At 37.3% G+C, this 26,920-nt stretch overlaps 1 protein-coding gene across 1 annotated transcript; it reads left to right on the forward strand.

The window, feature by feature from the left end:
• Window positions 1–3,120: 3,120 nt before the first annotated feature.
• On the forward strand, window positions 3,121–19,361 carry LOC133851209 (zinc finger CCCH domain-containing protein ZFN-like). Its single transcript, XM_062287538.1, has 7 exons — window positions 3,121–3,505; window positions 5,378–5,535; window positions 6,251–6,313; window positions 10,132–10,251; window positions 10,553–10,843; window positions 14,963–15,292; window positions 18,657–19,361. Exons 1-7 carry the CDS (start codon window positions 3,403–3,405, stop codon window positions 18,936–18,938), a joined length of 1,347 nt encoding a protein of 448 aa, XP_062143522.1. The 5' UTR covers window positions 3,121–3,402; the 3' UTR covers window positions 18,939–19,361.
• Window positions 19,362–26,920: the final 7,559 nt, after the last annotated feature.

Genomic DNA, 26,920 nt, shown 5'->3' on the forward strand with positions numbered 1-26,920 from the left:
GCTAGCACACCATGAAATAACCACCTTCTAACCTTCATCTTCAGGCCACAAATTAGAAGTGAGAAGAAAGACAAAAACAGAAAATCTTTGATGGTGTACTAGCGCTAACAAATATAGATCGAAACAAAACAAACACCTTTTCAATTCTCACTAACAAATATAGAGTGAAGATTTGAGAATGTTAGAACTTAGAGGCCCTTTAGGTCTTTTCTTCAGTTTTCAGCAGCCCATAGGGTTGATTGAAGAATGATCATGAAATGAAAGGGAAAGTGGAAGGGTTTATAGGATAACATTTTCACTTTCTAAAACGGCGTCGTTTTGTTTTATAGATAACTATAACTAGATGGGTAGCGGGTGGATGGATATTATCCGCCATCCGCTACCCATATTCCGCTATCCGCCTCAACTATGGGTAGATAGTAGAGCGATTATCCACCGGTCCAGGGTCAAGGCAAAAATCCTATGTTATTATACTAGTGGCTTCTATAAGCTAGTGGCTTAGATACACGTTTCACATAATTAAAAAGAATGTGTAAGATGAGTGAAGAATGATTGAAAAAAAAAAGGAGGGGTTCATCAATTAAAAAAGATTGATTTTCTTGTATACACATGGATTTTGAGGTCAAAATAATATATAATTCTTATTAAAAAGAGAAAAAAGTAGAAGAAGGAAAAAGAATTTGGACTTTGCACCCAAGTGGTCCCCTTTATAACAGAAAACAAATAAAAATAAAAAAAATAAAAAAAAAGAAAGTGGTCCCCTTTCAATATGCAAGTCCAGTGACTTTGTGCTCTTGGAATAAACGTAAATGTATGGTACAAAATTGAAGGTATCCATTTGTACTTTCAACTACACAGATGAGTTGGGCAATTTTGACGAGCCTCGAAATTTACATTATGCTTTCTACTAACTAGATTTGCTCGTTCAGAACATTTGGTGGAACATACCTGCTTTTTTATGCTTCCTTTGGACAATGCTGTTATTTTGGACAACTTACTATTTTTGGATTTACTGTATATTTTTATTATGCAATTTTTTTTTAACAGTTCACGTTTTTAATTTCAATTTTTTCATTAAAAAAAGAAGTTAAATTTAGTTCGGTTGAAAAAACTATTGCACATATAATTTTTTTACCATACCTAAACGAAATCCATTATTTTTAATTCCAACATTACTACCGAATCCAAGATATTACATTTCTTTTAAAAATTCGAAAAATGGTGGTGGTTCAGTGGCGTCAAAAAAAATTTCAGAAAGAAATGTCACTCTGTATTTTTTTGTCATTTTTCGCTGATGTAGCATTGTCAATTCACCATTTTTTTTTTTTTTTTTTAATGGAGATTGATATGAAGGAATAATGATAATGCCACGTCAGTAGATAAGGATAGGAGAAGAACAAGAGAATATCAAATAGCATAGGTCAAAATGGTATGTACTAAGATGAGAGTTTTGACTCCTGAAATGAGAATCCTCAATTCTATTTCTATTAGCCATCTTAGGTTTTATCGGTGATCTGAGATGGAGTTGAGTCAGACTGTGACTCAGTCGAACTTGAGGGAGTGCCTTTAGTTCCTACTGTTTAAGCTCCTTTTGTGCCACTCTCATTGTGCAGGTGCTACTATTGTCATACCTAGATAGAATTATATTTGATTTCTCCCCCCCCCCCCCCACTGTTTTGCTTTTTTATTTTTTTAAAAAAAACTTACAAAAAAAAAAAAAAGAAAAGAAAAGAAAAAAAAGAGTTTCAAGAGCTTGAAGGGTAAAATTGTCATATTGCTGGACTGGTAAGTTAGTGGGACCCAGCTCATATCTTGAATTCAATCCACCAAAACGAAGTCGTTATCTAATAAACGGATTAAGTACATCCAGTAAGTAAATTTAACAGGATCTAAAAAAAGAAGTAGTAAATTTAATAGGATGAAGGATAATAATGACGTTTTAAATCTTAAATTGATGTTTATTTAATTATGAGTTTTTTGAATCTTGCCTACAGCCAAGGTATGAGAGTACAAAGAGAGCTTTTGTAGCCACCCATTTCCGATAATCTTATTTTTACTTTTTATTTATTTAATTTTAATTTTAATTTTTTTTGCTTTTGCTTTTGCTTTTTTTTTTTTTTTTTTTTTTTTTTTTTTTTTAAAATTTTTTAGCAATATGAATAAAAGCAAACAAGCTGGAACTTAAAATTTTGGATTCTCCTTCATTTGTTAAATTAAAACAAATCCTTCATTTATACACTATATTAAAATTTGAATTCATTACACCACCTCTATGCTATAACTTTAAAAATCATATTTTATAGTTCGTGCTCGCTCACTCTTCAATACTGGACAAGGATTCTTTTTATTTTTTTAAAATAAATAGTATTTATTTTATGATCACAATTTAAAGTTGATACATCTATTATCTAATATTATATTTCTTTCATTTTTGTTTATTCTTCATTGAAATATATTTGGGTAATACCCAACACCATCACCATATAGTGCTAATTCAAACCATCAGCCTCTCTCATCATTTAAAGATGAAAAGGGTTAGTTTTAAAATTATCCAAAATTTTAAATTAAAACAAAAAAAAAAAAAGAAGAAAGAACTTTTTAAAATATTCATTTTTTATTGTCAAAACCTTTGATGATCGTTAAAACATTTTCACGGGATTACATATATGCTCTAAAATGTTGTATATCTTTTTTCTTAAAAAAAAAAAGAAAAAAAGAAAAAAAAGAAAAAAAAAGAAAAAAGAAGAAAGAAAGAGAGAGAATAGAATAATAGTAGAGTATCTGGATTAATGTATAAAATAAAAAACCGGAAATAGTAAAAGCAGTTATGAGAAGCGGTCCGAGTTTCTGGTATCCGGTACCGCCACACGCTCACTCCCAGCCGTTTCAAAACCTCAACACTCGCGTTTTGAATCGGCCACGTGGCGGAGTCCCTATTCTGTCAATTCTAAAAGTCAAGCGAAAAATGAATAAAATAGCCGCAATTATCAGAACCAGTCATCGATTTGGCAAACGTGGCAAGTAGAAGAGCGAGTAGAGGTAGATCCGGGAGTGGGGGAGTTTTTCTTAGTCTCAAAAACGCGGGTGAAAAAGCGAGGAAGAGATGAATAGGGGGGCTTTTGTCTGGTTGGATGGTTGGTTTTTATTCTTCGTTTTTGTGGAGAGGAGAAGAGAACGCTCCTCTCTCTCTCTCTCTAAGCCCTCTCTCTCTCTCTCCCCTCCCCTCTCTCTCTCTCTCTCTCTCTCTCTAACGAAATTCTTGTTTGGTTTGGGTTTGTGATTGGTTTTGGTTGATCGGAGCGTTGGAGTGGTGGAGGGAGGGAATAGGGAGAGTGATTGGGTTGGGGGTAATGGGAGTGGTGGTGGGGAGTGGTAGACTGAGACCGCGGTGGTGATGGAGCGATGGAGTTCGACGCCGGAATTCCGATGTCCCGAGCGGCGGCAGCGGCAGCGGCGGTGACTATGACCGAGGGAGCCTCGCTGTCACCGTCGTCCTTGAACGAAGGTCTCCCTGCATGTGCATGCGTTGCAACTCCTACTTTCTTTTTGTTTTTTGTTGCCGTTCTATCCTGTAATGCAATTCCGAGGTGCCGGTTGTGTTTCTGGTTCATTTGCGCTTGGAAATGCTCTACATTGGTTGTTGTTGGGATTGATGGTTGTCTCGTGATGGTTAATTGTCGGTTTCGCCCTTTTCCCCTGTTGCATTTGGATTGGATCAGTGTGGAAACTTCATTCTTTTTTCTATATTTTGGTTTTCAAAAGTGAAAGAAAACAAAAAAAATATCAATTCCTATATTACTTTTATTTTTTATTTTTCTATCTCTGTGTTCCTTTTGTTTACTTTTGATATTGTTTTCATGTTTTCCGATTCTTCTTTTCCTTAAATGCAATTGAGTTGCTTTAATTGTTGATATGTTTTTTGTTTTGTTGTTTAATTTGTTTGTTACACACGGATATTCAATTTATGGTGTAAATTATGATGGTTTTTATTCATGCCTTAAATAGTGTAAAACGTCCTTTCTGCCAGTTTTGTGATTGATGGTAAACTTAAATTATTCTAGAGTATTTTTGTGCGAGGATTACAGAGTAGTATAGCAGAATCATGATTACAGAGACGAACTTCAATCAATTTTGACATTTGTGTTGCTATTTGTTATGCAATTCTCTACTTTTTGTGTATCTTCTTGTTATGTTTCAATTTGCACAAGGTTTGTTGTGATTCCTTTAAATGTTTCTAGTTTGCTGTCGTTCTATTTTTTATTCTTTTAAGAATAAGTTTGAGATTTACTAATATGGAATTTTGAGTTATTTTTTTTCTCCTTCTTTTTGATTGATATGAGTAAAATTTAAGAGTTATTTATTTGAGTAATCATGTACAGTTTGTGGATATATATTATTATATTGTTCACTCGGTTGGGATTGCAATTGATGAAAGGCAAAGATATAAGTGTTTTTTTTTTTTTTTTTTTTTTTTTTAACTTGTTGATCAATAAGGTTCATTGTTTGTTTTAGATATTCAAGTGGCAATGATAAGAAGTGTTTCTTCAATCATATATATTACGAAAGATTTGATTATCTTCCTCTTACTTAAGTAAAAATTTGAGTCTCTGAATACAGTAAATAATCATTTAGGGAAAAAGTCACGATTACCCTATAGGCATCTACAAATGTGACTGCTAGGAAAAATGAAGAAGAGAATTAGAATTTAGAATATCATGACTTATGTTGTTTGTGTGATCAGAAAACGAAAAGTTCATAATAATAAAGCTAAATGGTTGTGGATGTGCCTTAGTCTAGTGGTAATTGTTGAAGCCCAGTGTTCTAAATAGTGAAAATTTAAGATTTTCTTTTCTTTAACACTCTTTTCTTTACAATCGAATGAAGCATATTTATCTGCAGTGTTGTGTATATTCTTCTTTTTCCCCTCTCTCTCTCTAGAGCAATTAAATGAAATTTCTTCTCTTCTTCTCTATAGAGCCAAGTGGTACTTCTTCCCTTTTTCACAGGGCACATAGAGATTTAACCATAAATGCATATGGGAAAGATACACAAAGGATTTTTTTGGGAGTTAGGGATGCAAATAGGAAAGGTAGAAAAGAAGGCTTTTACTTGTCTTTTTTTCTTCCTTTTTTTTTTTTTTGGGGGGGGGGGGGGGGGGGGGGGGGGGGAGGGGAGGTTATGTTAAAATTGCTTTCTTCATAATGAAATTGAAGTGATCATTTATCTTTAAGGTAGACAAATATGCCAAACAAAGGTTTGGAGATTACAGGAAGATTGATTTTGGATGAATGAATGCTGTGAAACTATTTTCCCCTTTCTTTTTGTCCGCTAGTTCTCACGGTATATGTTATGAACTTATTTGTCACTGTTTTTTCAGATGCGATGTGGCAAATGAACTTGATATCAAGTGAACCAATGGAACCTGGGCTGTATCCTGAGCGTCCTGGAGAGTCAGATTGTTCGTATTACATAAGAACAGGCCTCTGTAGATTTGGGGCGACTTGTAGATTTAATCATCCTCCTAACAGGAAGCTGGTATGAGCTGCAGCATAGTTGGAAAAATTCTTGTGAACTTAATAATATATAAGTGAAATAACTTTAATATATTGCTTTTGAGATTCTTAGGTTATCCATTTTGACGCCTTTTAGTTATCATCATAGAATCTCTTAAGGTAGTTAAAGTGCATTGAGATATAGAGTCAGGAATCATTGCCCTCTATGGTCCTTGCTATCAAATGAGTTTGTTCTTCGATTCTTGTTTATCTCTTATCATCTTGTTTCTTATTGCCAATAGCTTTATAATAGTTTCTTGTCTAGCTCTAGATTATGATCAGGACAGTTAATATACTTGGTGCAAGTAGATTGTTTGGTTATACTTTTAGGCACACACAAATCCAGAGGGTTAGGAAAAAAGAGGAACGTTATTGCTTGCTCTGCTAGTATTCTTCCTGCACATACTCAAACCAGTGTGTTTAGATGCTGACTTTGAGTTTGAAGAACGTTTCTTTATATGTGGAAGATTACAAAAACACGCAGTTACATGCTCCTCTGGCTTTAGTGTACTTCATGTAAGCTTTTGCTCAGCTAGTAAACTTCTTGTACATTTTTGCTCAGTTAGTATGCTTCTTATACTAGTGTAGTTTGTTGTTGAATCCGTGCCATGAGATGATTGAGTCTCATGTTATAATATTTTTCGTTGAACTGATTTTTGCTTTTGGAACTTAACTAACTACAGTATATTTTATTCTAGGCTATTGCCACTGCGAGGATGAAGGGGGAGTTTCCCGAAAGAATGGGGCAACCAGAATGTCAGGCATGTATTCCCATAAGATTGACATAAGTGCTTGTTTCATATGTATGCTCTACATACTTAGTATTGACATGAAATAATCTACTTCAGTGTAAAATTAGTTCTAAAATTTGGCCCAGTTGTATATGTAAGCAATAAATTCTTGGCAAGAAAACTAGAAAATTGGTACTTTGGATAACCTTAGAAAAAGACACGTCATAGTGATGGATTGATGCTGCATGTGCAAGAAGAGCGAGGAGACCATAGATCATCTTCTGCTCCATTGTGAAGTGGCTAGATTTTTTGTCTTTTTAGATTAGAGTGGGTCATGCCCCCAAGGGTGGTGGAGTTGTTGGCTAGTTGGAGAGGTCGATTTAGAAGCCTGAAGGTTGGATCCTCTATGCTTAATGTGGTATATTTGGAGAGAGAAAATGCTCGGAGCTTCGAAGATTGTGAGAGATCGGTATTAGAGTTAAAAACTATTATGCTCAAATCTCTTAATGTTTTGGCGGCAGCGGTTCACAACAGTCCTCATTTTTCCAATTTTTTAAAATTTATGGATTTGTGTTTCTACTTCTCCTTAATTGGGGGTCTTTCTTGTATACTTCTTGTGTACTTGGATTGTGCCCTTTTGGGGGTCTCTCTTGAGTTTCTTTGTTGATATTCCTTGTAGGATTCTTTCTTCTTCTTCTTTTATTTATTTATTTAAGAAAGAAAGTAATATGTTCATGAGAAATAAAAACGGGCAAAATAGTCACTTCCCTGGATTTAGGTTAAAATGCATTGGCCTCTCTTGTATTTTCCGGAATTACACTTTCGTATGTGTGAGTGGATTCTATCAACAGGAAATGTAATTGATGATGTTGACCTTTTTTTATTTTTTTGACAAAAGAATTGGAATTATGGATCACTTTTAGATAAAATTGTAATATAATGTACATATATGGGGTAGATGATATGGATACGAGAGTGTTGGAGTAGAGGAAAAGTTTATGGTAATCTTATAATAACGAAACTAAGGTTATTTCTAGAATTTTACATGATTTGAATGTGCCATTAATTTGTGTGCGCGCGCGCGCGTATACAATTAATATTTTATGAGAAAACTCATTGATTTTGACATGAAGTCATGAACATGCTTATACATCTTTTCAATTAGGAAAAATTGGTGGCAATTGGTTAGGAATGGGGATCTAAGTTTGTTGTATGAAACATGTCTGTTTTAATTTCTAAGACCATATGAGTGATGAACAATTATTTTTAATATTGAATAAGAATTTGTTAGTCAGACTAGTGCATGCTACGTATAAGTCAAAGTGAATATTTTTCAAGCCTCACCACATTATGGATTGTGATGGTAACAGGTAATATGGCAGATTTGGTGCCAGTTGGATGTTCTGATTTTGGTTACTCTTTGAGATGACGTACTTGTTATCACTCTGGTTATGTCTTGGCATCTTAATCTTGTATTGCTGAACAGGAACTTTTTTTATAGAATACAAGACTGTCCTGGTTGTTGAGTTGATTGGTTGATGTTATTTACAATGTTTTTTTATAAGTAAATCAATCTTATTGAAAGCATAGCGGGGCCTAATCCGAGTACGCAGAAAGTATTTAAGAGAGACCCCCAATTAGGGAGAAAAAGAACACAAGTCCAAAAATTTAGAAAAATTAGAAAAGTGAGGACTTTTGTATGCTGCCAACCAAGCATTAAGGGATTTGAACATAAAGGTCTATAGCCCTGCCACCGAAATCTCACAATTTACAAAGCTCCTCGCATTCCACCCTCTCTAGATGCACCACTTTTGTATGCTGCCTTCAGGGGATGGTCCCCACAACACAAATAATGCCGAAACTTGATCTTAGACCTATCTCCTACCTCAAATCTGACAAATCTAGAAAAAGCTCCCCACCCCCTCCTAATGTTTTTCCACACCCCCCACTCCAAAAGGCCTCACTACGTCATTGGAACACCAACTCCCCCCTCCTCTCCCTCGTGCTATCATATTTATTTTCCACTACCGATCTCCACAAAGACTCCCTCTCTATAGAATAACGCCCAAACCATCGGAGTACGTTGGAGAACAAATCTTCAACCAATTGACTAAATTGAACCTGAACTCGTCACCAACTGGCCCCACGAGAAATCCCTTGAAGTTTCTCATTCCAGGTAGCAAAACTTACAGGGAAAGGAAATGGGATAGATAATAAGTAGGCAGATTAGAGAGTGTGCTTTTAATCAGTGTCAACCTATCACCCTTAGAGAAATAAAACCTCTTCCAACCAACAAAATAGTGTTCTATTTTCTTAACAATACCATTCCATATTGATTTAGTCTTATATGAAGCTCTCAAAGGAAGACCCAAATACGTCATTGGCAAAGAGGCCACCCTATAAACCAAGGATACGAGTTAAACCTCCTACATCATCCACATTGCCAATGGAGACTAACTTTGATTTAGATAAGTGAATCTTTAACCCCAAAACTGCTTCAAAACATAAGAAGAGATAACGTAGATGACAAACATGTTCGTGATTTGCCTCATAAAAGATCAAAAGGTATTATCCGCAAATAAAAGATGAGACACTAGAAGCTCATCATTATTCCTTGACCCCACTTAAAAACCTGATAAGAGCTCCCTATCTACTGTGGCAAACATTATCCTATTCAAAGCCTCCATGACAACCACAAACAACTGAGGAGATAAAGGATCCCTTGGCTCAGGCCACGATAACTACTAAAGAAACTAGAGGAAGATCCATAAACAAGAATGGAGAAACACACCATCGAAATACAGTGAACTATCCAAGCTCTCCATTTTTCCCCAAAGCCACATCTCCCCATTAAATACAACTTGAACTCCCATTTAACATGATCATAAGACTTCTCTAGGTCCAATTTACAAAGCACATCGGGTTCCCCTGATCTAATTCAGCTATCAAGACATTCATTAGCTACCAGAACTGAATCTGAAACTTGTTTCTCCCCTGATGAATTTATTCTGAAACCTGGAAATAATATTCTCCAACGCCGTTTTTAGCTTGTTTGTTAGGACTTTAGAGATGATTTTATAAACACCACTCACAAGACTAATTGACTTTCCAAATTAATGTAGATAAATTTTTGGATGCCTAGTTCTTGTGCTTCATGGATTCATTGATTGGAGTGCTTAGTCCACCAGTTTTAATTGTGATTTCTAATCAAGTGTGGATTTTGAATTTCTTGGCCACTTTTGATTGAAAATTTTTAGTCATCTCGGTTAATGTGTGGTGATACTCATCTGGATGGATAAGTTGTTTATGATGAAGTCAAGGGTTATTATCTTTTTTTTTTTTTTTTTTTTTTTTTTTTTTTTTTTTTTTTATATATTTCTTCCATTTTGCATATAATTAGCTAAAAAGATATGATGAACTAGGGTTGCCTTCTAGCAGGATTAAAAAGATATTTTTCCTGCTGGATGTTGGACACTAAGTGAGATTTATCTGGTAAGGCTAAATGAAATTCTGTTCACACGCCAATGCTAATGGTGAAAACTGTACATGGCAAAAGTATTTTGTTACTTCCTATATTACTTTTTCATTTACTTTAGCCCAGAACTTCTTTTGAAATAGTACCTTGATTGTTGTCCAAGACATTTAACTTACTTTACACCCATGTTTAAATATTAGGAGACTCAGGCTTGTATATCAAACAGTTCTGTATAGGAGACCAATTGTACTCCAAATCTCAGTTGGGTTAGATAGTTGATAATTTATGCAATTTCTCTAGATTTTGTTTGCAGTATTTGCCCTATCCATGTGAGTCTTGTGGCTCTAATATTCTGCTTTGTTATGTTCTATAGTACTACTTGAAGACAGGAACTTGTAAGTTTGGAGCCACATGCAAGTTTCATCATCCTAGAGACAAGGCTGGGGTTGCTGGAAGAGTTTCCTTAAATATTTTAGGCTATCCACTTCGCCCGGTAAACTTAATATCTTCTTTTCACTCATTTAAGTATGACTTTGTACAATTAGTTACTCAGCTTCTGCCTCATTGTTGTTTATACCATCTGTATTGAGTCCACATCTGCTTCGTAACTGACTCATTACTGGAAAATTTATTCTGAAGTTCACATATTTTGGCCTTTTATGTCAAGCATGTTTTAGCCCTGCAAGTATCCATCACATGTCTGAAATGGGAATCACTCTTTTCTAGTTATATCTCTGCTTCTTAGTGGATGAACTTTATATTCTTATTTCTTCTTATGTGTTTTCTGCATGCAGAATGAGGCTCCATGTGCATATTATATAAGAACTGGACAATGCAAGTTTGGAAGCACTTGTAAATTCCACCATCCTCAACCAACTAATATGATGGTTTCGTTAAGTGGTTCTCCTGTTTATCCAACTGTTCAGTCTCCAACTACTCCTGGTCAGCAGTCATACCCTGGAGGAGTTACAAACTGGTCAAGAGCATCTTTTATTCCTAGTCCACGCTGGCAAGGACCTTCGAGTTATGCACCGTTGATTCTACCTCAGGGAGTGGTGTCAGTTCCTGGGTGGAATGCGTACAGCGTAAGCATTTCTGCACCCTTTCCTACAAAATGCTATGATTCATGTTTTGAATACTCCTTTACATTTACAACTAAACTATGTAACCCGATTGGGGTGGGAAGGTAAAAGATTGAAGGGGGGACGGGGGGAGGGAAAAAGATTTTTCCTAGGGTTTTGGTTATTAAATGGAAAATGGAGAGAAATGATTTATATGGTGGGCCTTTACAGTTAAATATTCTCTCTCCAATTGGGAGGAAAGGAAATTGTTGCTGGAACTCAAGTCTTTATGTTGCATCTGGGTTGGTGCTGCATCTGAATCCTAAAGTAAGTTGGTTGTGGTGGGGTGACAGCAACTGTGGTGGTGGATTTGTTGTTTGTTGCAAGGAGGTGCTGTTGGTGGTATTTGGTGGCAGCGATGGTGGAAGTTGTGAGATGCTGCTCATCAGATGGAGGTTACGGGAATGAAGGATACAATTGAGTCCTGAAAGCGTGTAATTTCCATGTCAATTATATTATTTTATTCAAGGGAAAGGCTACTTTTAAATTGTATTTTTGGCATTAAATTTTTTTATCAATGTTACTTACACACTTGGATACTAAATGTTAAATCACCATTTGTCTTAAAAGCTTAAGTTAATAGGAAGTAATGAATTGAAGCATTTAATTTAGATTCTAAATCAAAAAAATCTCTCTCTCTCTCTCTCTCTCTCTCTCTCACACACACACACACACACACAGCCAAAAGCTCTATCTCTTGGTTCCTCTCCATCTTTTTCTGGGAAGCTTGCGTCTCTCCGGATTTCAGCCATGTGAGGCGTGGCGGTGGGGCTGTTGCGAACCCCTTTGGGGGTTGTAGTGTGAGGTAGGGCATGGAGAACCGGTTCTTTGTGGAGGCTAAGTCCTTCATCTTCTCGGTGGTGGAAGGGTCGTTTGAGTTGAGGGTGGCGGAGAAGAGGAAAGGCTTCTTAGGGTGGATTCGGCTGGGCACGGAATGCGTTGCTTGGTTATTGTAGATGGTGGAAGAGGTGCTGCAAAATCCGAGCTTCGAGAATTTTGTTAAATCTTTCAGAGAGGGCTCGAAGGTGATCATCGTTTGGAGAGGTGGGAATAGCTCCGGCCGGTTCTTGGAGGTGGCGGTGTACGCTGTGGGTGGCCGGAGAGGGATGATTGTATTTCCTGAAGGGCGTGACGGGCGGGGTTGGGGGCGAGTTTTTGGGGAGTTGAGCAAGGTGCTGGCTTTCTTTGGGACCTCGGTGGTGTCGTCTTCTTCTAGTGGTGTCCTGGTGGAGAAGAGTTTGGGCAAGGTCGCGGGTGTTTTGTCGTTCGCAGAGGTGGTGGGCTCGCTGGTTGTTGGCGAGCCTCTGGCTCAGAAGGTGGCGGTGGTTTGGTGCGAGGCAGAGAAGATCTATTCATTGGGTCGGGAGCAGGAGCCCTTCCGGCAGGCGGTGGATTGTTACGACTTGGAGTGGTCCTCCTCCGATCCTCTGGGTAAAGGCCTTGCGGTCGACTGCTATGCTCTGGAGAGATCCTCTGCCAGTCCTCTAGGTAAGGACCTTCTTGCGTGTTCCAAGAAGCGGGATGCAGTTGATTTTGCTGAGGCTGTAGGTGACGTTGCAGTGCAGGAGTTGGGGATATTCAGGAAGCTTCTTGATTTTTTTGAAAAGTGGCTTCTTTGGGCTTGTGCGCATAGGTCTCATTTGGGCTGGGTTTCCTCTGATGGGCTGAAGCAGAGCATGGGCAGGACTAAGTGTTGCCTTGGGTTGGGCAGAATGCGTTTTAGGGCTAGGTCCAGAAGGGTGGGCTGTAGGTCTTTTTCTAAAAAGACCTCTAAGTCGGGTCTTAGAAGAGTGGATTACATTAAGAAGGCTAAGAAATGTGGGTTAGCTCCGGTTCATGGTCCTGATGCGGGTATGGGTTCTGTTCCTTCAGGCTTGGGTGCCCCGGGGCCGGAAGTTGTGGGTTTTTCATCAGCCTCTTTTCCGGCGTTAAAAGAGCGTTCCTCTCCCTATCCTCCGTTTTTTCTGCCACGGAGATGCTCGTGGAAAAGTCCTCTTCTCCGTCCAGTTTTGAAGCTTCTAACGTGTCGTCGACGGCCGATACTTCTGTTTCCGGGGGCTTTGGTGTCCTTTCAAGGGCCACGATGTGGGTGTTCGACCGATAGTCTTTGCTTTGGTGAGGTCAGCTCTGGGTGGGGATCCTCCTTTGCCGCCTTCGTCTGAGACGGCTCCTTCTCCGGCTATTGTTGGGTTTGATCCAGCTCTCGGTGACTGCTCTTCAGGCTGGACGCTCTAGGTGAAAGACTGCGTTACTCTCTCCCTGTGATGTCGGACGCGCCTATTTACTTGTTAGAATCCAAGTCGGTGCTTAAATTCTCTCGGAAGAACAAGGTTGGCAAATTGGATAAGCATCTGCTTGCGGAGGCTCTTGAGACTACCTTCGGCGTGGCTTCCTTCTCCCAAGAGACACGGCTCTTCCTCCGTCAGAAGTGGGTGTGGTTCCACTATCTTCGGTCCAGTCTGTGCTTGGGTGCCCGCCTTTTATGTCTTTCTTAGAGGTGAGTGAATCTTCGCGGGGAGGTGGTTTTGAAGAGATTGGTGGTCCTCCCGAGGTGGCGATTGATCTTGACTTTTGTTTTAATACTTTGGGGGTCTCCCACGAGGGGAATGTGAAGGGCTTTTTAGACTTCATGACTCTAATTGATGCGGAGCATCGTCTAGAGGCCCCTGTTTCCTCTTATAAGTTTGAAGGGAGTCGTGAAGTGAAGAACCTAGAGTGCTCGATTAATTATGATGCCAGAGGTTTTGGTTCTAGCTGGGGCAAGGCAAAGCAGCCTAATGTAATGTATTAGTCTCTGGGTTTTGTGGGCTGGTTTTGTAAGGGTTTTTTGGGTTTCCTTCTGGTTGGGTTTTTCGGGTGTTTTTTTTCCTTTCTCCTCTCTTTCCTGTTTTGGTGTTCCTTTGTATACTTCATGTATGCTTAGGGGCGCCTTTACGCTTTTTATAAAATTCTCTACTTATCAAAAAAAATTTAGATTCTAATACTTCCCCTCACGTATGGACTCAAACTCCTTTTTAATAAGTGGAATATTTAATTGAAATTGAAAATAAATGATGGAAACAAGATTCGAACTTAAGGCCTTGCTTTGATACCATGTTAAATTACCACTTGTCCTAAAAGTTTAAGCTAATACGAAGTGATGAATTTAATCATTTAATTTATATTCTAATATTGCCGAAGTTGTTAGGCTTTGCTTTGTTAGAAGAGTTTGTTGGGATTTTGTTATATGGGTATATTGGTCAGTAAATGGGTATTTTAGTTAGTTTGATATATTTTTAATTGTGGGGTAGGGCTACGTATCATTGAAACTAGCCTCCTTTTTCTCTCCATATTTTCTCAGCAAACCGATTCACACATGCTTCAATGTGGTCCTGATCAAAAGGAAAATGAACTTCTAAAGTTTTGTGAAACAACCAAAGTATATGAACCCACATGTGGTGAATTCACAATCCAGTACCTTGATCCTATGGCTAACTGCACGCCTATACTATGTGCTACAAATTACAACGTTTTCAATTGATATTATTCATCAAATAAATGTTCTGGTAAGATAAAATGCAAAAGAGGCAGGAAATATATCGAACCCTTCATTTTGTAATTTGAAGTAAACTAAGAACTTAAAGTGCTAGAAATTTAGGCCACCCTAAAAGTTGAAAACTTTACTTCATCAGAAGTTTCTGTTGGATACTCTTAGTTGAACCACCAACAAATCTTTTATTATCTTATGGATCCGGTAGAAGTTAATGTACCAGGACATAAGCACAAATGATTTTTATGAAGTATTAGTATTCAATTTTTTTTCTGAATTGTTCCAATCATTAAAGATGAGTCATTTCATTTAGTTAAACTTCTAGGTGTTATTTTATTTAGGGATTGATCCAAGACATGTTGGTGGTCATTAGGTTAATTTGTGTTAATAGCTGCAGTGGCCTATGACAGCTAAGTTACATTTCCGCGACGTCCCTTAGATGATTATTTATTAGCTTTTGGTAGGATTTTTTTTTGAGTTGAGGTTATATGTGCTCTATGAAACTTGTGAGCGCTGCCTATTTCCAACATGGTTATGGGATGGTATCTTTCCAGGGTCAGGTTGGATCAGTTTCATCTTCAGAGACCCAGCAGCAAACGGTGGGAAACAGTCAGATTTATGGAGCCTCGCGCCAGGGTGAACCAGCTAATGCAGGATCTCAAGGGACATTTTCTCCATTTCGTTCGGGCTCTGTCCCTGTAGGGTTCTATACAATGCAGAGGGAGAATGTATTTCCTGAGAGACCTGGCCAGCCTGAATGCCAGTTTTACATGAAGACTGGTGATTGTAAGTTTGGTGCAGTTTGTCGGTTCCATCATCCTAGAGAAAGACTAATTCCTGCTCCAGACTGTGTCTTGAGTGCCATAGGCCTTCCTTTACGTCCCGTGAGTTATACTATCAGTGCACTCTTCTATCTTCTATTTCATTATCAATATTTTTAGAGTATGCCAAGCGTTTCAGTCTTTGTTTATTGTTTACTTCTGAAGTTTCCTTGAAGATGCAACAGATATTTGACTTTCATGAGGCCTTGAAAGTGGCATGGAATTGGCTTCTTGGTTGTTTTAGCGTTTAAACCTTATTCGATTCGAATTGTTATGGCATCTTTGCTTCATTTTCTTTGAATTAATAAAATCCATATTTGGAAATCACAAACACAACAATTTGGAGATAATTCTAACCCTCATGTTAGGCAATTACTAGTTGGGCTTTGCAATATGAATATGCTGTGTTTGAGGCTGTAGTCCAGCCTTCGCATGATTGTATGATGGATGTACTTTGTTGTGAAGTCCAGCAGCTTAACTTTGTTGCAGTTTATCTCTTGCATTACACCCATGCTTAAAGCCTTATACCTGAATGTATAACACTCATAATGTTTTAAGCATTCACAAATTTTGAAACAGCTCTTCAATCCTTTTCACCATGTCTAAAGCCTTGTAATATTTTTTAAAAGTTGCAATCATATATATATATATAATAGGGGAATCAATAGGAGGAGAGTTATGATAAATGTGATAATAATATAAAGAAAAGTAAAATCATTGCAGCTATTCTAATGATTTTCTCAGTATTCCTGATTGTCTTATAATTTTAACCCCTTAAACATGACATCGCAAAGCTAGGCACTTTGGCTTGTTTGATTTATTAAATCCTTCAAAACATTCTACTTATTTTATATCCACATTCTTTCTGTTCTTAAACTCCTAGATTGGCTATTGGCGATTAAATGTACTAAGGAACCTCCACTTGAGTATATGCACTTGACCAGTTAATTTATTTATAATTGTTAGATGGCCTGATTATGATAAGTATATGACGAGGATATACACTGGTCTATTATATTTTTTTCCAGTATATAGGCAATAGTGAGAGGTTGACTAGAGAATTTTTACGCACCAATTTTCTTTCCCAATTCTTTTTCTTTTTCTCTCTAAAATATTTCTAAACCCTAATATTTTTGTGATGTTAGAGGAAGGTTGCTAGTCTTTTCCCCAGTATAATTTTTTTTTTCCTTTTCTTTCTTCTCCTTTGCCATAGAACCTCTGTACAAAGTATCATTATGCAAAGATTGAGTCAATTCACACTTGGTTCCGCATTGTCATCATGGAGGTTGTGATGCTTTCGTTGTCATTCTTGGTTTTGTGCATTTTCCACCCAGTTCAAGCCAGTTTGTGTATTTACCACACTGTTCAGATCTGATCCAAGTTGATTCTTTTTTGTTTTCATCCTTACTCGGTATTTGTGTAGTGATTTGTTGCTGGTTGGGTTGATTTGAGTACTATTTTGGCTCTAATGGCTTCGAAATTGTGGTCTGAATCTGTTGAAGTGTTTTTGAAGGCCAAGGACTTCATAGTCGCTCAACAGATGATGAGTCCCAAGAAACTGCTACTAAATATGGTTAATAGGAATAAGAAGATGCCCAAATTTTGTCCCTCTTGATTAGCATTGTACCCAATATCTACTTTACTTTATCTTGACCTAGCTAAAGAAGTATGGGAGCATCTTCAACATATGTTTTTGGGTACTGGGAATATTAATTGTATTTGTGAGGTGTGCAAAAAGTACTTTGGCCTAAAACAGGGCGCTCAGCGATTAGAAGAATGCTTCTTTCAAGTCATGGGTATATGTGAGGAGTTGAACATGTATCAACCTATTACTTTTGATATTCCACTTATGCAGCAACAGCGAGAATACTTCAATGTTGTTCACTTCCTTATTGGCTTGAAGCTAGAGCATGAGCATCTTTCCCAAATTTTGAGTAGTCCTAAGCTTACATCACTTCTTTATGTGTTCTTTAGACTGTAGCATGCCATGTTGTCTGGGAGTGGTTCTTAGTTGAGATTATAGCACAGTGATGATATTTCAGCTTTAGTTGCCTCTCACTGGAGTTCTACTGTTTCCCACGGAGGATGTGGAGATCGTGGGTGGTCATACTTGAGGCTGTGCATCTTGTAAATGCCCTCAGTGTGGTTGCAGTAATCATTTTGTGGATCACTGTTGGGATTTGCAAGGTAAACCATCAGGATTGGAAAATTAAGGTGTCCATCAGGATGATGCCTCTACATCTTATAGATCATCTTCCAATTCTGACTAGCCTTTAGATTCAGAACTTATCACTATATTGAGGGATCAGTATGGTCAATTTTTATCTCATAAATGGGCCTCTTCCTCTCCCACAACTACTCTTAGTCAAGTACTGCATCCACATGTCTCCTCTCATCCACCTGCAACATATGGATCATGGAATCTGGAGTCAGTAAACATGCAACTGGTTTATCTAGTACCTTGTCTGATTTACATCCGCTAGAATGTCCTCAAAGTGTAAGTTTTACTAATCGTTCCGGTTGCAGGCTTGAGACCCACCCATCTTAGTGATTCCATGCCCTTATATAGTTCTGGGATTTCCTTATAGTTTATTGTCAATTAGCGAGAGTACTAAAACCGTTCAATGCTCAGTGAGTTGTCCTTCTTAATGTATATTTCAGAATCTCAAGGCGAGGAAAAAGATTGGTTTGGGGCATGAAGTTGGTGGCTTGTACTATCTTGACTTTGAGCTTTTACTCCTTTGAGTCTTCACATCTTCATTATCACTCTTTTAGCGACATTGCCATCTTGGTCATTCATCTATATTTGCTTTGTAGCGTCAAGTTATGAGTCTTGGTCATGTGTAGTCTTTATGTTGTGAAGCGTGTCAACTTAGCAAACACCATTGTGTCTTTTAAACCTCAAGTTGATATTCGTGCTTCAAGTCCTTTTGAATTGATTCATCTTGTTGTTCTAGGACCAATTACCCTTGAATGTAATAAATTTCATTATTTTGTGATATTTCTGGACGATCATTTGTATGGCATGGCTTTTTTTAATGAAAGCACAATCTGAGCTATTTTTCATATTTTAAATGTTCCATAATAGAAGTAAAACCCAAATTTGGATGCAAAATTTGGATTCTATTTTTGATGATGCCAGAGAATATAACTCTGCTTCTCTTGCTACTTATCTTAGTGATAAAGTCATTGTCCATCAAACCTCATGTGCTCACACCCCACAACAAAATGGTATGGTTGAACACAAAAATCATCATTTGTTGGAAGTGGCTCAAGTTCTTTTATTTCACATGTATGTTCCTAACCAGTTTTAGAGTGACCCTGTCCTTATTGATACGTGTTGTCTCAGACATGGTTGTCTGTGCTGTAGTACAACTTTGATTATTTTAATGCTTATTGATGGGAGCCACTCTTTCATTTCTAACAGGGAGAGCCTTTATGCATCTTCTATTCTCGTTATGGAATCTGCAAATTTGGTCCAAGTTGTAAGTTTGATCACCCTATGGGAATTTTCACATACAATCTGTCTGCATCATCTTCAGCTGATGCCCCTGTCCGGCGTTTGCTGGGTTCATCATCTGGAACTGCTGCATTAAATTTGTCATCAGAAGCACTTGTTGAAGCAGGCTCAGCAAAGCCCAGGCGACTTTCACTGTCAGAGACTAGACAGATGCCTTCTGGAGACGATAATATTGACACAGAAGGCTGAAGACACGAGTCATTTACTTTTTACAATCTTTTGGAGGCTAAGCAAGAGTTATCTGTAAATTCATTTCCCATTGCTGGAGATGTACAGAGTTCATGTCAAGTTGATTTTGTTCTTCTGAAAATGGATTCAAGTTGACAGATTTGACTCTCCTGAACTGCATTGTATAAAATGTGCAAATATTGTCACATATGGTAAATTCCAATGTGAACATTTCATCTGCCCGAAAGCTGATCTTTCTGATTTTAATGTGTTATTTTTTTTCCCTGTACTTTATGTAAAACATTTTTTTTTTTTTCCAAGTTTTGATAGCCTCATTCTGGCTTTCCCGTGAATCTTCTTCGGTGTTGTCACCCAGGTTTGAAATGTATGCATGTCCTGCTTTCGCATAATGCTTAAATTTCTGCTGCCTGTTTTGCATGGATATTTACGTCATTGTAATCATTATCATCATCGCTTCCCAATCTTCAGCTTCTTGATGATACTGGTACTATTTAAATGAATTCTGCAAGAGTCCCTTAATATCGACTTTAGGTCTTCTCACACACAATAATGATTCCTATTGTAGTAAGTATTTTATTTTCCTTCTTATTAGCTTTTTAATATATGTAGGATCATCTTTATATGTTTTATCCCCTTAATTACGCTGCTGGATAGGTTTCATCTTGCAGAAATCAATGAGGCCAACTTTTGGTTTGAACTTCAGAATTGGAGACAGAAGAATGAATCGGAAGATGTCGCTCATGTCCTCACCAGATGACTTCTTCAAAGTTTGCAAGCCTCAAGCTTCCTCTTTCTCCTTGTCTCCCAAGTTCAATCCGCAAGTTGCATTCTGCAATTAATACTGGATTTAAATTATTGCTGCTTAGGAGTTTTGTTCTGCAGTATTTGTGGCACAAAGTCAAGGATTTGACTTATTGTCCTTGCAGGAGGCTCTTTGAAATAGCAAATCTGTCATAGAAGATACAGATCAATCTCGTAGCCACACCAGTCTAATACTTAATCCCTGAACAAATTGTACCAGGTAGAAGTTGAACACTAGAATTTGGTGCTTAGACTTTTATTTAGAAATAATACACTTTTTTTTTTCTTCCTGAAATTGTGGATTATACTGTGGGTGGGTTCTGCATTATCACTGCCTGCCCAATTAACTTCTAGTGTTTCTAAAAATGTGCTTTATGCTACTTTATATTTTATATTTTATATTTTTTATTCGGAATATCAGTTTTCAATCATGAGCTAATTAAACCTTGACATTACTTGTATTAAACTTTTCTGGACAAAAATCTGGCTTCTTGCTGTCTGACTTGTGCGAATTGTCGATGCACATTATTTGTCTACAGAATTTTTCATTTAGAGTTTAGTTGACTCATTGGATGTATCAATGTTGTATGGTGTTTTGTTGCTAATCTATCTTCTTTGATTTATTTTTGTTTTGGCCTTTTTAATCAAATATAATCATCCAGAAGAAGGGTTGAGAACAACCCATACATCTCTCTCTGCTTCATTGCTGTTTTTTTGCCTGTTTTGGTTTTGGTTACATGGATTGCTTTTGCATTTCAGCAATGAGTTGAGATTTTGTTTATGCACCAGAAACACGAAACATTGGTTATTACTTTTTTCAATCATGCTTTTTCTGCATCATTTTATAGGCTATCAGGGCTTCGCTTCACTCTAGGTGGTGTTGGAATCTTGTTTAAATGATGTAGGACAAAAATTTCATCTTGTTTCCGAGACGCTCTTATTACCGAGGGGGCTCGTTTTGACATTGAGATTGTCAACAAACGGACTTATTCAGGAACAATCTTACCGTCGAATAAAGAGATTTGCCGAAGAGTTATTAGCAAAACAGGACGAAAAGGTTTTACTGTTAGAACCAAACAATAGGATCTGACGAGCAAACTACTTTAAGCGGGACATTTTGTATCGTCGGCACCAAGTGGACATGAGGACAATTAATATCCAGTAGTGAAAGTACAAAAAAAAAAAAAAAAAAAAAAAGGGCCACCGGCTAGGTCGATGAAGAGTGAGAAACGACCGACGGGCATAAGTGGGAAATTACTGTCGAGACTTTTAGTACCGCCAAGAATTAATTAATTGGTCTATGATGTGGCTATGAGATCGATTATTTTACATCCATAACAAATATTATATTAATATACTAAATCAATAAGATTTAAGCAAGAAAGAAAATGGACAACTACCAGATGTCGTTTAAGAAGGAAATATGAGACTATTGACAAACTGTGATTTGGAAGATATTCTACATAATAACTTTTACTAAATTTTTTTATTACCCTTCTAGAAGATTCTGATATTTAGATTGACGTAATCATCAAGAATTATCTTAGTTATTATATTTTTCCATTCGTTGTTTATTTCATTTCTTAGAAGATTTTACTCTTTTACTGCTTTAAGATCTTTCTATATTTCGACTTATGTAGCCACCAAGTATTTTCATATAAACATGTTTTATTTCCATTGCTAGAATATTATCATTTTGTAGTTTTAGGGTTTCATTATAAATTAGGAGCAATTGTACTAGAATAAACAGTTCAGTTTTTGCCATCAATAATATTATCAATTTTCTTTATCAACGTGTATGTTGATTTTGTGCATTCTATTGCTTTTTGCTACATTAATTGGTATCAGAGCCTTGACTATCCTAGTCTGATGGCAAACGACGAAAACATAAGCAACCACTCCGACGACGAAGAGCGTGGAGTGCAGGCCCTTTGGGCAGCCATCCGTACTCATGATCAGCGGTTTGATTGTATTGAACACGAGTTGCAGGAGATACAACAAAACGTGACTCAGCTTGGGCTCGGTGGCAAAAGGCATCACTATTACAATCGGAATTACGTCGACGAGATGGCTCGTGGTCGATTGGTTGTCGGTCATGGTCCTACACCACAAGCTATTAATTCTACCATGAAGGAGTTGCGATTGGGTCATAAATTCACGCCGTCACAATCATCTGGTTCGGCAATGAGGCCAGTAGCAGCCCATTCAGCACCACTATAGCGACAATTATCGCCTACGAATTGAGTTTCGGGAGGCAAAAGTAGTAGCTAGTTCCCAACCTACCCAATTGAACCACCTCAAAGCAAGAGCACTGACGACGATAGCCCCACCTGGTAACAATGGAGGAGGTAGTGCTTCCCATTAAAGATAACGGAAAAATTAAAGAAAGCCGACAAGGAGAAAATTTTGGAGGAAGCGTCGCAGAAGGAGGCAAGGAGGACAAAATGCAAAAGGGCACCGTCATCATAATTGTGACAAAAGAGAATGCAGATCCGTTTGGAGAAGATAATGGGATTCACACTAAAAATCATGGTGACTATATTGGAGGTCAGTTTTCCAAATCTAATAAAGATGATCATGTCACTTGTGTTTTGCAGCAATTGTCACTCGCACCACAATAGCGAGACAAAGCACAAACTATATGGTCCTTAGCCACACATGGTTTACCAATGATGCGAAGGAGGCGAGCTTCCATTAAACCCTCACTTTGCTGATATGAGGGTTAAATGGAAGCAGAAAAAGACGTTGCAGATGCGGTCCAATTATGAACTCGTCAAGGCTAACGTCCATTTGAAAAGTAACACAATGCTTATATAGAGGCACAAATTTCATTTCCCAATTGAAGCCAACAGTAGATTGAAGTGGAACAAGTGTTTTACAGTTTCGATGGACAAAGAAGATCAACATTGGCGAATTGCTCAAGTCCCCATCCTCCGGATAAACCCCTATACATGAACGGAAACTCGTGGACGAGCTTTTTTGAAGTGGGAGAGAAGAATGGACGACTAAAGGCGCAATACTTTCTTTTCATGATTGATGTGGGCATTGTCGTGAGATATTGAAAATCACAACATGTGCAACCGCAACCTTGTGAGCCATCTACCAAGCCAATTGAGGATTATCAACCACCTCTTGAACAATATGCACAGTTGGTGCAAATCACTAAGGCAACAAAGGAACATGGTGAATATCTTTTCAAGAATCAACTTTCGGAGGAACAGCCATATTCCAAAGAAAACTCGAGGACGAGTTTTGTATTAGTGGGGGTGACTGATGTAGGACAAGAATTTCATCTTGTTCTCGAGATGCTCTTATTACCAAGGGGGCTCGTCTTGACATCGGGATTGTTAACAAACGGGCTTATTCAGGAACAATCTTACTGTCGCACAAAGAGCTTTGCCGAAGAGGTATAAGCAAGCCAGGACGAAAATGTTTTACTGTTGGAACCAAACAATAGGTTCTGACGAGTAAACTACTTTAAACGGGACATTTTGTATCGTCGACACCAAGTGGACATGAGGACAACTAATATGCAGCAGTAGAAGTACAAAAGGAAAAAGGCTCCTGGCTAGGTCGATGAAGAGTGAGAAACGACCGACGAGCATAAGTGGGAAATTATCGATGGGACTTTTAGTACCGGCAAGAATTAATTAATTGGTCTATGATGTGATGACGAGATTGATTCTTTTACATCCATAACAAATATCGTATTAATATACCAAATCAAGAAGATTTAAGCAAGAAAGGATAGGAACAACTACCAAATGTCGCTCAAGAAGAAAAGAAGAGACTATTGACCAATTGTGATTTGGAAGATATTTTGCAAAATAACATTTACTAAATTTTCTGATTCCCCTTCTAGAAGATTTTGATATTTAGATTAACGTAATCGTCAAGAATTATCTTAGTTATTATATTTTCCCTTCATTGTTTATTTCATTTCTTTGAAGATTTTACTCTTAAGTAGCTTTAGAATCTTTCCATATTTCAACTTATGTAGCCACCAAGCATTTTCATAGTTTTGTTTCTTTGTTTTATTTCCATTCGTAGAATATTTTATCATTTTGTAGGTTTAGGGTTTCATTATAAAGTAGGAGCAATTGTAATGGAATAAATAGTTCAGTTTTTGCCATCAATAATATTATCAATTTCTCTATCAACATATGTTGATTTTGTACATTAAGAACACAGTTTCTCTTTCGGAGATATAAAAATTGGGAACCAATTCAAAGTTATTTGTGTTCAAGAGAGAAATGGATGTGAGTTGGTGGATTTTGAAGTGGACATATTGAGAAGTGGATGTGAATAGACTACACTCATTGTGATGCATTTGGAACCGATTTAGAGTGGAAAGAAGATGAAAAAACCAATGGAGAATAATTCTTAGAAGTAGATATAATTTCCCAATGAACAAAAGATGCTTTGCAAGAGTTCTGGTCAACACCTTTACAACATTGCATTCTCAAAAGACATTATTATGCACAAAGGTTCATCATACTTACCACATATGATATGGACATTATCTCCACATCATTGTTTTTGGAAACTTCTGTCTTGTAACACCCCATCAATCCCTTCTATGAGACATCCATTTCTCCCAAAAATAACCCTAATTTTCAGATTCTGCCTTCAGAAAATCATATGTTTCCTTTGATATACTTCATTTTCTATCATTATTTCTTCAGTCATAGCTCCTAACTACTCAGATTGATGGCGAATGAAGACCAAACTCATCAATTTAGGAGGAAGGCATGCCGTGGCAAGAGGCTCAAAGTAGAACTTTTAATTAGGTCTCGACAAATGGAACAGTTATAATTGTCACATAATAGCTAACCGCATAATCACTTTTAAAGGCGGTTATAAAAAATTGCTAACCGCCAGTAGGAGTACGCGGTTATTAATAGCTAACCGCCTATCCTTATATATAAATAATATAAATTTTTATATTATATATTTAATATAAAAAATAACATTAAAATGAAGTCGTTTTATGTAGGTTTTACACAACATTTACTACACAAAATAGGGTTTCATTTCATCATATTTGCTCAATCTCATTCTCTTCTTCGCTACGTGACGTCATCCATCCAACTTCATCTCTCTCTCTCTCTCGTCCCTCCTACTTGATGACAGTCAATGGTAGAGAAAATCAGAAAGCCAGGAAAATTTGTGCTTACAAAGCTTGGACTCATCGAAGAGGGACCTTGAGGGACGCAACAAAGGGCCACTGGTGCACATCCCGTGACAGCTGAGCACTAAGCCACCACCTATTCTCTTGTTCTGTCTCGCTATCCCATTCTCTCACTAATTTTTCTCTCACACAGAAGAAAACAAATGCGCTCTCTCTTTAGCTCTTTCTTTCCATTTGACCGCAATTCATTAAATACTACCAAATATGATTAGCTATACAATGATCTTTCAGAGAGTATTATGTTTTTGGATTTGAAATGTTGGTGTTTTTTGGATTGATTTTAGATTTGTAATGTTTTGAATTTTCTAACGTTGGAATTTATTTGAATTTGGCTTGCTACAAGTTGGATTTGTCATTTGAAATGATGGTGTTTTTTAGATTGATTTTAGATTTGTAATGTTTTCGATTTGTATTTGGATTTCCTAATGTTGAATTTTGGTGTTTATTTGGATTTGGCTTCCTGGAATTTAGTTTCAGGAAATGGTTTGATTTTTCCAACCTTATTTCTAGTATACTGACCCTTGTTGCATGATGTAATTCGAAGGGGCCTATCCCAATGACTTGGCTAAGTAAACCCTATTTTATTTCCATATAGATGATTATTTTTCAAATCTTGCTATTAACGGATCGTTGATGTAGCAAATATGATATCACTTCCCATCAAAGATCAAATTGGGGATTATTGAGGTGTGTGACTGTGACAAGCAAATTGTAAAGAATTCTAATCATTATAAGAATAGTCAACATCATGTATTATCTTGGTCGTGCTTCACCCGTGCACTATGAGCAAGAGTCTAGAGAAAAAGAAAGGGAGAGGGTATAGGCTTTCTTTTCACTTATTTGGATACAAGGAAAACACCAAACAAGAAAATCAAAGAAAATATTGATAACAAAAAAGGTAGACAGAAAACATAGAAATAGTGCAAGTAGAGAAAACATAACCATGAGCTTCATCAGGCAAAACGAGAATCAAGCCCAACCCATCATGCCACCATTAAGACAATCACACCATAATTGAGTGCCATGCATTAAAATACATATACTCTCACTGGAATTGTATCAAAATTATTAAAATACCCAAAATATATATAAAAATAAAATATTAATAATTGTTGATGCAGTTTTTTTTTGTCTTGGGTAGCACTTCGTGGATTGGATCAAGATTCACCTGCAAAAGCCTAGAATTAGAGTGCACCGAAGATGATCCGGCCAGGGATGGTCTAGCCGGGGTAACTCCGATACTTAAGTTAGATTCTTTGTTTGAAGGATAACCTTAAAAAAAGCGTAAGTATTTTAGAATGTATGAATTTAGAGTATTTCTTCTGTCCCCTCTTTATCTTTCTCTTTCCCATCATATCAAGCAGTTGATTTTTTAGTGAAGTCTTTCTCTCAACTTCCCAGATCATGATATCTAACAAACCACTGAAATCATGGTTTGTTAGGATGTGGATCTTGTAGATTGTTGACTAATGGGTTTATTATGAGGGTTGTGCTGTCTTGTGGGCTGTATTGTATCATATAGGCTTTCTTTTAATTGTTGGGTAGGCCCGATACCTAATAGTTAGCCCACAATTCCCTTACCCGAATTATTGTTGAGAGTATTGGGAATTTACTGAGTTCTAGATATGACTTGGTATTTAGGGCGTTTGGTATCTGTTACAATTCAAATTTGTAGTTTGAAGCATGGTGATATGTGTCGGCCACACAGTGAACCGGGACTTTACTTGTAGATCCTCTTTGAACACGTGGCCTTTTGTTTTCTCTGGATTTTGAAATTTTAACCGTACTCTCTTGGTACATGTAGCATTTATGAGATCTGATGATAGGCGCACACCTTTTGAAGCGGAACTTTATCTATCATCTGCGCCGCATCTAAGCGTCTTTTCCTTGTCTTCTCCGTTTCTCATCTTCTTTCTCAAGACGTCCCCTTTTCTCCTTTTATACAATTTTTTTTTCCTCTTCCGTTCGAATCTACTGTACCCTACCTCCG

The sequence above is a fragment of the Alnus glutinosa genome, chromosome 12 (genome assembly GCF_958979055.1).
Source record: "Alnus glutinosa chromosome 12, dhAlnGlut1.1, whole genome shotgun sequence".
Taxonomy (NCBI): domain Eukaryota; kingdom Viridiplantae; phylum Streptophyta; class Magnoliopsida; order Fagales; family Betulaceae; genus Alnus; species Alnus glutinosa.

What these genes read in the sequence shown, in the direction of transcription:
- LOC133851209 (XM_062287538.1), top strand. Translation starts at nt 3,403, where the DNA reads ATGGAGTTCGACGCCGGAATTCCGATGTCCCGAGCGGCGGCAGCGGCA. An exon ending in CTGGGTGGAATGCGTACAGC is followed by an intron (nt 10,844 to 14,962) that starts GTAAGCATTTCT and finishes GTATCTTTCCAG; the next exon opens with GGTCAGGTTGGATCAGTTTC. An exon ending in TAGGCCTTCCTTTACGTCCC is followed by an intron (nt 15,293 to 18,656) that starts GTGAGTTATACT and finishes CATTTCTAACAG; the next exon opens with GGAGAGCCTTTATGCATCTT.